General features: G+C 50.1%; 1 protein-coding gene across 1 annotated transcript in view; it reads right to left on the bottom strand.

The window, feature by feature from the left end:
- Positions 1–8,395: 8,395 nt before the first annotated feature.
- Positions 8,396–17,144, bottom strand: part of LOC132388599 (NACHT, LRR and PYD domains-containing protein 3-like) — a 104,289-nt gene continuing 95,540 nt past the window's right edge. Inside the window, exons 6-9 of the mRNA XM_059960973.1 lie at positions 13,983–14,069; positions 9,049–9,219; positions 8,723–8,893; positions 8,396–8,567 (exon numbers count right to left, since the gene is read on the bottom strand). Coding sequence (XP_059816956.1) covers positions 8,396–8,567; positions 8,723–8,893; positions 9,049–9,219; positions 13,983–14,069 — 601 coding nt within the window. The remainder of the gene's footprint in view (positions 8,568–8,722; positions 8,894–9,048; positions 9,220–13,982; positions 14,070–17,144) is intronic.

Genomic DNA, 17,144 nt, shown 5'->3' with positions numbered 1-17,144 from the left:
AACTAATGGCGTTATGATCACTGGAACACTAGTGTTTGCCTACACACACTTCTGTCACCTGTCCTAACTCATTTCCTAATAGGAAATCTCATATTGCATTCTTCCTAGTTGGTACATCGATATATTGATTTAGAAAACTTTCCTGAACACATTTTACAAACTCTAACCCATCTAGACCTTTAACAGTATGGGAGTCCCAATCAAAGTGTGGAAACTTAAAATCCCCTACAATCACAACCTTCTGTCTCCTGCAGTTGTCTGTTATCTCTTTGCAGATTTGCACCTCCGATTCTCGCTGACTATTGGGTGGTCTGCAGTATAACCCTATTAATGTGGTCATACCTTTCCCGTTTCTCAGTTCCACCCATATGCCCTCTGTAGACAAGCCCTCTAATTTGTCCTGCCGAAGCACTGCTGTAACATTTTCCCTGACTAGCAAAGCCACCCTACCCCTCCCCACAATTCATTCCTCTGCCTCTATCACGTCTGAAACATCGGAACCCTTGAACATTAAGCTGCCAGTCCTGCCCCTTCTGTAGCCTAGTTTCAGTAATGGCTACGATGTCATAATTCCATGTGTCAATCCGGGCCCTCCACTCGTCTGCCCTCCACACAATACTTCTCGCATTGAAATATACGCACCTCAGAAGATTAATACCACCACCAGAAGATTAATACCACCACACACAACCTTACTTTTTGAGACTTTGCATGAACTACTAACATCATGTATATTTACCTCCTTTCCACCATCTACTCTGGTACTCTGGTTTCCACCCCCCTGCAAATCTAGTTTAAATCCTCCCCAATAACCTCCCTGCAAGCACATTGGTTCCCTTGTAGTTCAGGTGTAACCCGTCTCTCTTGTACAGGTCCCACCGGCCCCAGAGGAGGTCCCAATGATCTAGAAATCTGAAACCCTGCCCCCTACACCAGTTTCCCAGCCACGTGTTCATCTGCCACAGCATGCTACTCTTACCCTCACTGGCACGTGGCACAGGCAGCAAACCGGAGTTTATACCCTTGAGGTCCTGTTTTTTAACTTCCGACCAAGCTCTCTGTACTCACTCTTCAGGACATCCTGACTCTTTCTACCTATGTCATTGGTACCGATGTGTACCACAAAATCTGGCTGATCACCCTCCCACTTCAGAATGCGGTGCATGCGATCAGAGACATCCCTGACCCTGGCACCCGGGAGGTAACAAACCATCCAGGAGTCTCCGTCACGAATACAGACCCTCCTGTATGCACCCCTGACTATGGAGTCACCTATCACTACCGCTCTCCTCTTCTTCCTCCCTCCCTTCTGCACTGCAGAACCAGACTCAGTGCCAGAGATCCGGCTGCCGCAGCTTGTCCCAGGTAAGCCATTCCCCCACAACAGTATCCAAATCAGTATACCTGTTTTGGAGGAGAATGGCCACAGGGGAACCCTGCACTACCTGCCCTTTCCCCTTCCCTCGCCTTACGGTATCCCAGTTACCTGTGCCCTGATCTTAAGGTGTAATTACCTCCCGGAAGCTACTATCTATAACCTGTTCAGTCTCCCGAATGATCCGGAGGTCATCCAGCTCCTCACAGGATCACAAGACAAAGGAGTAGAAGAAGGCAATTCGGCCCATCGAGTCTGCTCCACCACTCTATCCTGAGCTAAACTATTCTCCCATCTAGTTCCAATTTCCGGCTTTTTTAACAGCTACATTAAACAATGCCACCAGGATATTAGTGCCCTTTGAGTTCAGGTGTAACTCGTCGTTTCTGTATAAGTTATGCCTCCCCGAAAATAGATCCCAATGATCTAAGATTTTGAAGCCCTGCCCCCTGCGCCAGTTATTTAGCCACACATTCATCTGCTTAATTCTGCTATTCTCACCGTCATTGGCACGTGGCTCAGGCAGTAATCCTGAGATTATTACTATGGAGGTCCAGCTTTTCAATTTTCTTCCCTGCTCCCAGTAAGCTTCCTGTCTATGTTATTGGTACCAACATGTACCTCTGCTGGTTCGCCCTCTCTTCTCTGGACCCGATCCGAGACATCCCGTACCCTGGCACCAGGGAGGCAACACACTATTCGGGTATCCTTGTCCGGCTCGCAGAATCTCTTGTCTGTTCCCCTCACGATGGAATCCCCTATAACTACGGCATTTCTCCTTGCTCTCTTGATCACGGCACTGGGCAGAGTGCCAGAGTCCAGTTCGTTGTGGTCTTCCTCTGTCGGGTCAACCTGTCCAACAGTATCTAAAACGATATATCGATTCCTGAGGGGGACTGTCACAGAGGTGCAGTCGACTTTCTCTCAATACGTACTATCGATCACCCCCTCACTTTCTCTAATTAGCTGAGGGTCATCAAGTTGTTGCTCCAGATCCCTGACACGATCCCTAAGGAGCTTCATCTCATTGCATCTGAGCAGATGTTTTCCTGGGGGAGGCTGGAAGTCTCCCAAGGTCCCCACATCTGGCCCTCCGGGCACAACACTAATCCTAAATGCATACCTCTAATGCTACTATTAGCTCTAAATAAATAAACCTGTAACCTACCACTTAACTGTAAGACTCAACGGTGGCAGGAAGCCTCTTCCCGTTTCCGCCGAAGCCCGTTGAGCCGAAGCCCTGTCACTCTGTACCCGCTCACGCCGCTGCCCGCTGGATATGGCGGTGTTCTTTTTAAAAATTCCGCGCTCTGAGGTCACGCGCCTGCGCAGTCGTGCCTCCTTTATCCCAAGTAGTTTGAAAGATAATCTGAACTTTTTCCCGAAAAAACGGCGACTTACTCCGCTCCCTGCTTGCTGCGGTTCAAAGGAGCCGTTGAAGCGTGCTTCCCTTTTTAAATCTTCCGCGCTCTGTAGGTCACGCGCCTGCGCAGGCGTGCCTCTTTTATCCCAAGCAGTTTGAAAAAAGACTGAACTTTTTCCCGAAATCCGATTATTTACTCCGCTGCCTGCTTGCTGCGGTTCAGAGAATAATATATATTATTTTGTTTTTCTCGTGTCAAGCTGATAAAACTCGGGGTACGGGCACACTCATTTCTCAATTGCTCAGAAATTCCCGACGATTCTAATGGTGGTTATTAATTCTGGAGATTTACTGACATACTGCTGTGTGAGGACGGTGACGGGTGAGGAGGATGGGGGAGATGGAGGAGTTGAGGCGTGTGGACAGAGGAGAGAAGATGGTGAGGGAGCTACACACACTCAGACAGGGGATTGGAAAGTTCCATTCTCTCTGACCCAAACACAGTCACCATTGCAGCACAAGGGAAAGGGTCTGAGGTTCCTCATTCTCGCTCCGTTCGCCAGTTCTTCCTGTCTCCGAGCTTCGGTGCGAGTTTCCGCTACTCTGAATGGAGCCTTCCACGCGTCGCTGTTCCGTCCACATCCCGTCTCCGATTGATACTGATCCTGACATTCACTGTCTCTCTCCCTCACTCACTCTCTTTAACTATCACACTTTCTTTAATCTCACTCTCTGCCTCGATCTCTCTCTGTCTCTCCCCCCCCCCTCTCTCTCTCTCCCTCTCCCTCTCCCTTTACATTTCGGTCTTACTCATTGCTCCCTCCGACTTGCACTTTTCCTCTCGGGTTTGCTTTCTGTTTTTTTTTCTGTCTCTCTCTCCCGTATTTGTCTGTATGTCTGGGATTGGGGGAGGAAAAAGAGACAGAGAGTGAGACAGAGAGAGAGAAAGAGAGAGGAAGAGAATGAGAGAGAGAGAGCGCACGAAAGAGAGAACGAGAGACAGAGAGTGTGAATGAGACAGTCAGAGAGAAACAGAGAATGACAGACAGATAGAAAGAGAGTGAGAGAGAATCAGAGAGAGAGAGAAAGGGAGAGAAAATGAGAGACAGAGACATAGGGAATGAGAGAGGCAGAGACAGAATGAGAGATAGAGAAAGAAATAAGAGAGACAGAAAAACGAGAGACAGACAGAGACAGAAAGAGAGTGAGAGAGAATCAGAGACAGAGTGAGACATAAGAGTGAGAAAGGGTGAGAGAATGAGAGAGACAGAGACAGAGAGATAGAGAGAATAAGAGAGACAGAGAAAGAGAGAGAGAGAAAGGAGGAGAGAGACAGATAGAGACAGAGACAGAAAGACAGAGAATGAGAAAGCGAGACAGAGAGAGTGAGAGTGAGAGAGAAGGGAGAGAAAGAGCTCTGGTGTAGAGAGTCTGGAGAGGGAGAGAGAGTCTGAGAGACAGACGGGGTAATGAGAGAGTGGAGAAGGACCCCAGAGGAAGAAAACCCTGCATAATTAACATCAGAAGATATATTTAATTGATTCTATTATGGCTATTATTCTATGTTGGTTTGCTGGGTATGCATGCAAGAAAAAATAATCTCGGAGCTGTATATGGTGACATAGATCTACTTTCATTATAACTTTGAGAGAGACTGTTGGAGAGAGGGAATCTGGGAGGACGGAGAGAGAACGATTGGGGGAGAGAGGAAAATGAGACGATGAGAAAGGCCAGTGAGGGAGAGGGTGAGTTCAAGACGGGAGATAGACCAGTAGGAGAGGGAGAGAAATCGCAGATGAGAGAGAGAATGATGGGGATAGGGAGTCCCGTTAGGAGTGCGGACGGTGGGAGAGGACGGCAAGGGGTGTGGACCCTCAGGCGGGATTTTGTAGACGGGGAGGGGGTAACGGTGCCAATCTCTACCCCGAGATACATTCCTCCCCTTGTGACGCCCTCAGTTACGCTCCCGGTTTACGAGTCACTCCTGAAAATTTCCTCTCTCTGTTCCCTGGCCCTCCCTTCCATCACCGCCCATCTCACACTGGCTGGCGGCCATTTTGTGATGGTTACCATTGACAAGCGCTCTCCCAGCATCGTAGAAATAGTCACACCGTTTTCCTCACCTTCCACTCACTTCCCTCCCTGTTTAACCAATCTCAACTCCTCATCCCTCCTCTCCTTCCCCTCGGCGTCCACTCTCATTTATCTCCATTTAACCTTCTGCCGATTGCCATTTTGTGACAGGGCGTGACCCTCCCTCCCACTTACTCAACCACGAAGTGTCACTTCTTCACACTTATCATCTTTTCACCCTACCTCCTCTCCCATTATTCGCAAACCCCTTCCCTCCCCTCACCACCTCGATGCTCGGCATCTTATGCTGGTTGGCTGCCATTTTGCGATACCAATTTTCGTTTCCCCTCATCGCCTTCCGTCTCTCTGTTACCCAGTGAGTCCCTCCCCTATTCACCCAATCACTTCTGATTCCCTCCCTACTCTGACCCCTTGCCCTTTCTCCCGCCATCCACCACATCCTGGGTGGTGAACATTTTCTGATGGGAAATTTCGCTTCCCCCCCCCCGCCCCCCGTCGTTGAGTGAGTCGCTCCCCCCTCCGGCCCATCAGCCCTGACAGCGTCGCGACTTCTTGCTCCCCCTTTCCCTCGTCCACACCTTTCTTGCAGCTCGTCTTACTTGCGAAGGAAATGTCGCCACCCATCGATCCTCCACTATTGAAAACGTCACACTCCCACCCGACCCATTGTTCCTCCCCTCCCTGCCTAATCAGACCAGTCCCTCCCCTCCCTTCCCATCCCATAAATTCCCCTCACTCCACGTCCCATCGCAACCCTCCCACCCCGTCATATCACCCCTGCTGCCTTCCTGTCGTTTCACTACTCTATACCGCGTCTTTATCTTCTCCATGTCGGCCACCAGTTTGTGACAGGGACTTTCGCCCCTTTGCCTCCGTCCCATATTGAGTCAGTGACTTCGCCACGCTCACCGTCTCATCAGTCCACTCCTCGTCCCGTCACTCCTCTTCCTCCCAAACCCCTCACACCTCCTCCCCAAAACCCACATGTATATGTGTATGTGTGAATATCTGAGATATATACATTAGTTTATGCAATGACAAAATTATTTGAATTAAAACAGATATACAATACGCAAGAGGATATAAGACACAAATTAAAATACTGTTATTACCATCAATAACACACTCGATCCCGGGATTGTATCCATGGACACCGCATGATCCTTCGCCATAGATTCTGTGTGTGACAGGGCCATTTTAAGTCAGTGTCTCACTCCATCCCTGATGGCCACATTAACCAAGGATTCGCCAATTTTAAATCAGCGCGTCCCTCCCTCTCTTGTGCTCACTTCTACCAAAGCCGCCACGCTCTCCCCAGCGGACATTTCAAGCGTCGGCCATTTGAATCAACGTGTCCTTCACTCCTTCTCTGCCGCTCACTTTAACCAGGGCGTCGCTCCCTCCTTGGTCCCGTTTCAACCGGCCGAGCGGGGTCCCCTTCCGTCACCACATCTCTGCCTTTCCCTCAACAAAATTAACGGTGTTAACGGCCGTCTTCAATCGGAGTCTCACTCCCCTCCCTTCCCGGCGCTCACTTTAAACAAAGTATCACAAACCTTAAACTTCCCGGTCAGACATTTTAAGCGAAGCAGCGGCTGTTTTATGTCAGAGCATCACACTCTCCACTCAGATCAGGGTTCTATTGGGAGGCAGACGGTCGGAGTGAATGGGAAGGTCTGGGAGTGCGGAAGATGTGAGGGAACGAGAAGGGGTGGGGTCCATTGGGAATTCAGGCGATGGGGAAGAATGGGAAAGGGTGGAGACTGATTGGGAGCGCGGCCCGTGTACGTGGACGGGAAGGGACCGCGTTCTCTCAGGAGGGCGGACGCTGGGAGTGGACTGGAAGAAGTGGGGTCTCCCTTTTGCAAGATTATCCTCATCTTCGATTTCATCCAGGGCTACTTCTCCCAATCCCAGAAATCAAATGTAATTATTAACCGCTCGGGTTCTGATATACATCTGTTCTCCCCTGCCCGTGCGTGCCCCTTCCCACCATCGCCCACTCCGGGCACCCTGTGTCCCTCCCCGTCGTTCCACTACTTCTCTCCTCGTTTCTATGATCTCCTCGACAGTGATTCAACTTGTGTGTGTGTGTTGGGGGGGGGGGGTTGCTACAGCTTCAACGACAATTTAGCTGATGGATCTCACTCTACACCCGTCTGTGGCGGCCAGTTAGCCAGGAAGGGGGTTGGATAGAGATGCGATCCTGGGCACCCAGACTCTGCCAGTCCGACCTCCCTCAGCCTGGAGCTGAGACGCTACTGTGTCAGTGTGAGGAGCTCCGACCCACTGTTGCAGTGCACAGGCTGCGGGGGGCAGCAGAAACCTCAAATAAAACTCGAGTCCGGCACCAGGACAGGAAGTTACAGCGGTTTATTGATTTCATCATGACAAATGTAAATTAAACAATGTGTGAGCTGCTGACGTGTGTGAATAAATAAGCTGCTCCCGACTCCCTCACAGTCAGACACAATTAACTGACCGGCGACAAGGAGTGACCGGTTGAATAATCAGTCCCGTTTCTCACCGTCACTCTGCATCGGGGAACCGATGATTATAAAATCACACTTCAGGGCCGTGTCCGGGATCGCTGGAGATCCAGGGTCACTGCCGAGGGATTTGTCAATTTAACATCATTATATCGGCCAGCCTGCCGAATGCACCGTCCTCAGCAAAGGGGGCAAAAGGATTCTCTCCCGGGATCATCCCCCCCACCCCGGGACACCGGTGTCCCAGACTGAGCCCCGGACCCCGGGCTCTTCCTGTCCGGGTAATTCCCCGGGGTGTCACGTGGGAGTCTCGAACTCGCACATCCGGCGGAAGCTGCCCCGCCGGAACCAGGCGGAAATACGTCACTGCGGGACCGCTGCGAGCGACGCACACAGCGCGAGGCCCGAGCCGGCTCTGTTAAAACCGTTGGGAATCAGCCCCGGCGCGCGGCCGTTAAAGGTAAGGGCGGGAGTTAAAGGGGAGGGCGGGGAGTCGGCCAAATGTCCCCATCCCGCGGGCGGGGATGTTCACACATTCAGAGGTTCACAGATCCACCATCAGTCCGGGTCTGGGTTCCTGTAGAGATCTCAGTTCCTTCATCCCGGTCTCACTGAACCGATTCACCACATTCAGATGTTCACAGATCCACCATCAGTCCGGGTCTGGGTTCCTGTAGAGATCTCAGTTCCTTCATCCCGGTCTCACTGAACCGATTCCCCACATTCAGATGTTCACAGATCCACTCTCAGTCCGGGTCTGGGTTCCTGTAGAGATCTCAGTTCCTTCATCCCGGTCTCACTGAACCGATTCACCACATTCAGATGTTCACAGATCCACTCTCAGTCCGGGTCTGGGTTCCTGTAGAGATCTCAGTTCCTTCCTCCCGGTCTCACTGAACCGATTCTCCCCCAGCCTGAAACAGATGGGAGAATAAAGATGAAATAAACAGATCACACAACAGTGTCAGTAACAGGGGACCGGGGTTAATGTTTCAACAACACTCACAGACAAATATCTCCAGAAAACCCGCGGATCCGCTGATATTTTATCACATTGAACATTAACACAAACACTCACCAGATCCACTTCAGACCAGGGAGGGTCAGTATGAGGCGGCGGAGACCGGGGACAGATCGCTCTGTCAGCCAGTTTGATTCCAGGTTCAGCTCTGTCAGTGATGGGTTTATACTGAGAGCGGAGACGAGATCCTCGGCACCAGAATCTGTGAGTCCGACACGGGCCAGCCTGGAGATGAGAGAGAGTGAGGGTGAAGGACACAGAGAGACAGGAGACGGTACAAATCCCCAGTGTTTATCAGTAACACAATTACTGATCACATTAATGTTCAGTGTCAGACACCCAATGACTGTAAACACAATATCCCACAGTCTGGTACTTACTCCAGTTTCTGTATTTTACACTCCGGGTTCCTCAGAGCCGCAGACACGAGTTTCACTCCTGAATATCCCAGTTCATTAAAACTCAGGTCCAGCTCCGTCAGTGATGGGTTTGTACTGAGAGTGGAGACGAGATCCTCGGCACCAGAATCTGTGAGACCGACATTGTACAGCCTGGAGATGAGAGAGAGTGAGGGTGAAGGACACAGAGAGACAGGAGATGGTACAAATCCCCAGTGTTTATCAGTAACACGATTACTGATCACATTAATGTTCAGTGTCAGACACCCAGTGACTGTAAACACAATCTCCCACAGTCTGGTACTTACCACAGTTTCTGTATTTTACACTCCGGGTTCCTCAGAGCCGCAGACACCAGTTTCACTCCTGAATCTCCCAGTTCATTACGACTCAGGCTCAGCTCCGTCAGTGATGGGTTTGTACTGAGAGCGGAGACGAGATCCTCGACACCAGAATCTGTGAGACCGACCTCCCTCAGCCTGGAGATGAGAGAGAGTGAGGGTGAAGGACACAGAGAGACAGGAGACGGTACAAATCCCCAGTGTTTATCAGTGACACAATTACTGATCACATTAATGTTCAGTGTCAGACACCCAGTGACTGTAAACACAATCTCCCACAGCCTGGAGATGAGAGAGAGTGAGGGTGAAGGACACAGAGAGACAGGAGATGGTACAAATCCCCAGTGTTTATCAGTAACACAATTACTGATTTTTTTCTTCAGCACGACTGGGCAGGTCGGCCAGTGAGAACAGCGAGAAGAGTTTAAAAGGAAGACAGATTTACAGAGCGAGCGTCAGAGGAGCGGGAGACAGAGTCGGAAGTCTTTGGCTCAACGGGGCTTCGGAGATAAAGGGTCGAGGCGAGGTAGGTTATCTGTTTACAATACAGACAGAGAGTATGTATGTGAGGCTGGTTTTCTGTGCTTGGTGTCAGATGTGGGAGATCCTGGAGACTCCCAGCCTCCCGGACGGCAACATCTGCACCCGGTGTGTCGAGCTGCAGCTCCTTAGGGACCGCGTTAGGGAACTGGAGATGCAGCTTGATGACCTTCGTCTGGTCAGGGAGAGCGAGGAGGTGATAGAGAGGAGTTACAGGCAGGTGGTCACATTGGGGCCACGGGAGACCGAGGAACTGGGTCACAGTCAGGAGAGGGAAGGGCAAGAAGCAGGTACTAGAGAATAGTGGCTGTACCACTTTGATAATAAGTTCTCCTGTTCCAGTGCAGCTGGAGGGGGCTGGCCTACGGGGTTGGGGAGCATCAGTGTCAGTGCCTCTGGCACAGAGTCTGGCCCTGTGGTTCAGAAGGGTGGGGAAAGGAAGAGGATGGCAGCAGAGATAGGGGACTATAGTTAGGGGGTCAGACAGACAATTCTGTGGACGCAGGAAAGAAAATCGGATGGTAGTTTGCCTCCCCGGTGCCAGGGTCCGAGATGTTTCAGATCGCACCCAAAATATCCTGCAGTGTGAGGGAGAACAGCCAGAGGTTGTGGTACATATTGGTACCAGTGACATAGGCAGGGAAAGGGAAGAGGTCCTGAAAGAAGAGTACAGGGTGTTCGGAAGTAATTTGAGAAGCAGGACCTCAAAGTTAGTAATCTAGGGATTATTGCCTGTCCAACGTGACAGTGAGAATAAAATTAGGATGAGGTGGAGGATAAATGTGTGGCTGAGGGATTGGAGCAGGAGGCAAGGATTCAGTTTCTGGATCATTGGGACCTCTTTTGGAGCAGGTGTGACCGGTACAAAAAGGACAGGTTGCACTTGAATCCCAGGGGGACCAATATCCTGACCGGAAGGTTTGCTAAGGCTACTGGGGAGAGTTCAAACTGGAATTGCTGGGGGGAGGGAACCAAATTGATGTGACGGAGGAGAGGAAGGTCGGCTCACAAATAGAGAGAATTTGGAGACAGTGTGAAAGGGAGGATACGCAGGTGATAGAGAAGGGAGGCACTCAGTCCGATGGTTTGAGATGTGTCTATTTTAATGCAAGGAGTATGATGAATAAAACGGATGAGCTTTGAGTGTGGATCAGCTCTTGGAGCTATGACGTGGTGGCCATTGCAGAGACTAGGATGGTGCAGGGGCAGGAATGGCTACTTCGAGTGCCAGGCTTTAATTGTTACAGAAAGGACAGGGAGGGAGGCAAAAGAGGTGGGGACCTGGCACTGTTGATCAGAGATAGAGTCACGGCTACAGAAAAGGAGGACGTCATGGAGGGGTTGTCTCCGGCATCTCTGTGGGTGCAAGTTAGGAACAGGAAGAGGGTCAATAACTCTACTGGGTGTTTTGTATAGACCACTCAACAGTAACAGGGACATCGAGGAGCAGATAGGGAGACAGATTCTGGAAAGGAATTTAATAACCGGTTGTTGAGGTGTGACATTTTAATTTCCCAAATATTGATTGGCATCTCCCTAGAGTGAGGGGTTTAGATGGGGTGGACTTTGTTAGGCATGTTCAGGAAGTTTTCTTGAAGCAATACGGAGATAAGCTGACAAGAGGCGAGGCTGTACTTGATCTGCTATTGGGAAATGAACCTGGCCAGGTATCAGGTCTCTCAGTGGGAGAGCATTTTGGAGATAGTGATCACAATTCTATCTCTCTTACCATAGCATTAGAGAGGGATAGGAACAGGCAAGTTAGGGAAACCTTTAATTGGAGTAAGGAGAACTATGAGGCTATCAGGCTGGAACTTGTAAGCATAAATTGGAAACAGATGTTCTCAGGGAAACATACCGAAGAAATGTAGAAAATGTTCACGGGATATTTGTGTAGGGTTCTGAGTCGGTACGTTCCAATGAGACATGGAAAGGATGGTAGGGTACAAGATCCATGGTGCACCAAGGCTGTTGTAAATCTGGTCAAGAAGAAAAGAGCTTACGAAAGGTTCAAAAAAACGAGGAAATGACATGAATCTGGAAGATTATAAGGCTGGCAGGAAGGAGCATAAGAATGAAATCAGGAGAGCCAGAAGGGGCCATGAGAAGGCCTTGCCGGACAGGATTAAGGAAAACCCCAAAGCATTCTGCAAGTATGTGAAGAGCAAGAGGATAAGATGTGAAAGAATAAGACCAAACAAGTGTGACAATGGAAAAGTGCGTATTTAACCGGAGGAAATAGCGGAGGTATTTAATGAATCATTTGCTTCAGCGTTCATGACGGAAAAGGATCTTGGCAATTGTAGGGATGACTGGCATTGGACTGAAAAGCTTTAGAATGTAGATATTAAGGAAGAGGATGTGCTGGAGCTTTTGGAAAGCATCAAGTTGGATAAGTCACCGGGACTGGATGAGATGTACACCAGGCTACTGTCGGAAGCCAGGGAGGAGATTACTGTGCCTCTGGCAATGATCTTTGCATCATCAATGAGGATGTGAGAGGTTCCGGAGGATTGGAGGGTTGTGAATGTTGTTCACTTATTCAAGAAAGGAAGTAGGGATAGCCCAGGAAATTATAGGCTAGTGAGTCTTACTTCAGTGGTTGGTAAGTTGATGGAGAAGATCATGAGAGGTAGGGTTTATGAACATCTGGAGAGGCAAAATATGATTAGGAATAGACAGCATGGCTTTGTGAAAGGTAGGTCATGCCTTACGAGCCTGAATGATTTTTTTTGAGGATGTGACTAAACACATTGATGAAGGTAGAGCAGTACATGTAGTGTATATGGATTTCAGCAAGGCATTTGATAAAGTACCCCATGCAGGGCTTATTGAGAAAGTAAGGAGGCCTGAGATCCAGGGGGACATCGCTGTGTGAATCCAGAACTGACTTGCCCACAGAAGACAAAGAGTGGTTGTAGACGGGTCATATTCTGCATGGAGGCCGGTGACCAGTGGAGTGCCTCAGGGATCTGTTCTGGGACCCCAAGTCTTTGTGATTTTTATAAATGACCTGGATGAGGAAGTGGAGGGATGGGTTAGTAAATTTGATGATGACACAAAGATTGGGGGTGTTGTGGATAGTGTGAAGGGCTGTCAAAGGTTACAACAGGACATTGATAGGATGCAAAACTGGGCTGAGAACTGGCAGATGGAGTTCAACCCAAATAAGTGTGAAGTGGTTCACTTTGGTAGGTCAAATATGATGGCAGAATATAGTATTAATGGTAAGTCTTGACAGTGTGGAGGATCAGAGGGATCTTGGGGTCTGAGTACATAGGACACTCAAAGCTGCTATGCAGGTTGACTCTGTAGTTAAGAAGGCATACGGTGTATTGGCCTTCATCAGTTGTGGGATTGAGTTTAAGAGTTGAGAAGGGGATAGATCGAGGTGACGTGGATAGGCTTTTTCCGTTGAGAGTAGGGGAGATTCAAACAAGAGGTCATGATTTGAGAGTTAAGGGGAACAGTTTAAGGGTAACACGAGGGGGAATTTCTTTACTCAGAGAGTGGTGGCTGTGTGGAATGAGCTTCCAGTAGAAGTGGTAGAGGCAGGTTCGGTATTGTCATTTAAAGTAAAATTGGATAGGTAAATAGACAGGATAGGAATGGAGGGTTATGGGCTGAGTGCGGGCCAGTGGGAGTGGGTGAGAGTAAGTGTTTGGCATGGACTGCAAGGGCCGAGATGTCCTGTTTCCGTGCTGTAATTGTTACATGGTATATATGTTGCACCAATATAGGACCCTGGTCAGACCCCACTTGGAGTACTGTGCTCAATTCTGGTCGCCTCCCTACAGGAAGGATGTGGAAACCATCAGAAAGGGTGCAGAGGAGATTTACATGGATTTTGCCTGGGTTGGGGACCAAGCCTTATGAGAATAAGTTGAGTGAACTCGGCCTTTTCTCTTGGAGAGACAGAGGATGAGAGGTGATTTGATAGAGGTGTACAAGTTAATGAGAGGCATTGATCATGTGGTTCGTCAGAGGCTTTTCCCAGGGCTGAAATGGTTAGCACGAGAGGGCATAGTTTTAAGGTGCTTGGAAGTAGCAACAGAGGAGATGTCAGGGGTAAGTTTTTTTTTTACGCAGAGAGTGGTGAATGCGTGGAAAGGGCTGCTGGAGGCGGAAATGATAGGGTCTTTTAATTCCAGAATGGCTACACGGAGCTTAGAAATGTAGTGGATTATGGGTAAAACCGAGGTAATTATAAGGTCGTGACATATTCGGCACAGCATTGTGTACTGAACGGCCTCTATTGTGCTGTATGTTTTCTATGTTTCTTTGTTTCTGCTGATCACATTAATGTTCAGTGTCAGACACCCAGTGACTGTAAACACAATCTCCCACAGTCTGGTACTTACCCCAGTTTCTGTATTTTACACTCCGGGTTCCTCAGAGCCGCAGACACCAGTTTCACTCCTGAATCTCCCAGGTCATTCTGCCCAAGGCTAAACACAAACAGACAGATTGATGAACAAAGTGATTCAAACCGTGGGTTTGGGGGAATTTCTCTCGCTCGGATATTTCAGGAAACATTAAACCCTTCAGTAAATCACTGATCGGAGTTCCCATCACAGTCATTGCCCCTCACTGCCCAGCTCCAGTGTATTTACCAAATGTCGGTAATTTAGTTTGTTGGTGTGACCCTGTAAACTCGCTCATTTCCAGATGAATAAACAAAATGTTCCTAACAGAAAAACAGAAATGTCAATGGGACACAGTGAAATAGACCCACCCGAGCTAAAGGAATGGGGAAGAGAGATCCCACAAGAAGAGTGGGGGATGGGACCAGAGAACCCACACGAGAAAGGGTGCAGGTGAATAGAGATCCCACAGGAGGAAGGGGTTTGGTAAAGAGGGAGCCCACTGCAGGAGGGGGGAAGTGGAAAGGAGAACCAACAGTAGGGTTGGGGAGGAGAGATCCCACAGGAAGAAAGGGGGTAGGGAAGATAAATCCCACCGGAGGAAGGGGGATGGTGATGAGAAATCCCAAAGGGGGATAGGGAAGAGAGATCCCACTGGAGGAAAGGGAAGGGGAAGAGAGATCCCACAGGGGGAAAGGGAAGGGGAAGAGAGATCCTACAGGAGAAAGAGGGTTGGTGATGAGAGATCCCAAAGGGGGACAGGGAATGAGGCAGAATAATCCATCTGGAGGAAGGGAGATGTGGAAGAGAGATCCCACAGGAGGAAGGGGGTGGGGAAGAGATAGATCCCTCAGGAGGAAGGAAGATGTGGAAGAGAGATCCCAGAAGAAGAGTGGGGTATGGGAACATAGGCCACACACGAGAAAGGGTGATGGTGAATAGAGATCCCACAGGAGGAAGGGGGATGGGGGAGAGTGATCCCACAGGAGGAAGGGTGATGGGGAATGGATATCCCACAGGAGGAAGGGAGTTAGGAAGGAGAGTGCATGAAGGGGGAAGGGGAGGAGAGATCCCCAGGAAGAAAGGGGGTGGGGATGAGATGCCACAGGAGAAAGGGAATTTGGGAAGAGGGATTCCACAGGAGAAAGGGGGATGTGGAGGGGAGATCCCACAGGAGGAAGGGGGACGGGGAGGAGAGATCCCACAGGAGGAAGGGGGATGGGTAGGAGAGATCCCACAGGAGGAAGGGGGATGGGGAAGAGAGATCCCACGGGAGGATGGGGGTGGGGAAGAGAGATCCAACAGGAGGAAGGGGGATGTGGAAGGGAGATCCCACAAGAAGAGTGGGGGGATGGGAACAAATGCCCAACAGGCGAAGGTGGATGGGGAAAGAGATCACAGAGATAGAAGGCGGATGGGGAAGAGTGATCCCACTGGAGGAAGTGGGATGGGGAAGAGAGATTCCCACAGGATGAACAGAGGTGGAGATGACAAAAGATAAAGGGAGTGAGGAAGGGGATGTAGGAGAGTCATCCCACAGAAAGAAGGGGGTTGAGGAAGAGCAATTCCACAGGAGGAAGGAGCATGAGGAAGAAAGATACAGCAGGAGGAAGTCTGATGGGGTAGAGCGATCCTACGGGGGGAGGGGAGCTGAGAAAGTCAGATGCCACAGGAAGAGGGGAATGGGAATGGGAACAGAGGCCCAACTGCAGGAAGGGGGATGGTGAAGAGAGAGCCCAGAGGAGGAGTTCGGATGCACGAGCGATCTAAAAGTAGGAAGCGGGATGGGGGAGAGAGATCCCAAAGGAGGAAGGGGGATGGGGAAGTGAGATCCCAGAGGAGAAAAGGGATGGGGAAGAGAGATCCCAAATGGGGAAGGGGAAAGGGGAAGAGAGATCCAACAGGAGGAAGGGGGAAGGGGAAGAGAGATCCCACAGGAGAGAGGAAGATGGGGAACAGAGATCCCACAGGTGGATGAGGAAGTTTGATCCCACAGGAAGCAAGTGGATGGGGAAGATTAATCCCACAGGAGTAACGAGATGTGGAACAGAGGTTCCACAGAAGGATGTGGGATGGATGAGTGATCTCAAAGGAGGAATGCCAATGGGGAATAGAGATCTCTCAGGATTTAGGGGGATGGGAAAGAGAGATCCCACGGGAGGAAGGGGGATGGGGAAGAGAGATCCCACAGGAGGAAGGGAGATGGGGAAGAGAGATACCCCAGGAGGAAGGGGAATGGGGAAGAGGGATCCCACAGGAGGAAGGGGGACGGGGAAGAGGGATCCCACAGAAGGGGGATGGGGAAGAGAGATTCCACAGGATATAGGGGGGTGGGAAAGAGAGAACCCATGGGAGGAAGGGGGATGGGGATGAGAGAACCCAAATGGGGAAGTGGGAAAGGGAAGAGAGATCCCACAGGGGGAAGACGGATGGATGAGCGATCCATAAGCAGGAAGGAAGATGTGGAAGTGAGATCCCAAAAGATGAGTGTGGGATGGGAACAGAGGACCCACATGAGAAACGGTGATGTTGAATAGAGATCCCACAGGAGGAAGGGAGATGAGAAAGACAGATGCCACAGGAGGAAGGGAATGGGAACAGAAGCCCATCAACAGGAAGGGAGACGGTGAACTGAGAGCCCACAGGAGGAGGTTGGATGGACGAGCGATTTTAAAGCAGGAAGTGTGATGCCGAAGGGAGATCTCACAGGAGGAAGGGCGATGGGGAACAGGAATCCGACAGGAAGAGGAGGGATGTGGAAGAGAGATCGTACAGGAGGAAGGGGGTTGGGGAAGCGAGATCCCACAGAAGGATGTCAGATGGGGAAGGTACATCGCTCTGGAAGAAGAGGGATGTGAAATGGGGATCGGACAGGTGCATTGCTACCCGTGCCACGTGCTATTGAGGCTAGAAGTCGGAGAATAATGCAGCTAAATACTTGGCTAAGGGGATGGTGCATGAGGGAGGGGTTCATGTTTCTGGACAATAGGGCTTTCTTCCAGGGGAGGTGGGACCAGTTCGAATTGGACAGTTTGCACCTGAACTGGAGGAGACTAACATCCTTGTCGGTAGGTTAGCAAGTTCTGCTCCGGGGGTTTTAAACAAGGTTGCAGGGGGAGGGGAACCAGAGTGTTAGAGCAGATAGTGAGGTGGAGGACG

This window comes from Hypanus sabinus, unplaced genomic scaffold, assembly GCF_030144855.1.
Source record: "Hypanus sabinus isolate sHypSab1 unplaced genomic scaffold, sHypSab1.hap1 scaffold_361, whole genome shotgun sequence".
NCBI lineage: Eukaryota > Metazoa > Chordata > Chondrichthyes > Myliobatiformes > Dasyatidae > Hypanus > Hypanus sabinus.
Note: the sequence above shows the minus strand (reverse complement) of the source record. Positions and strands in the feature narration are given on the sequence as shown.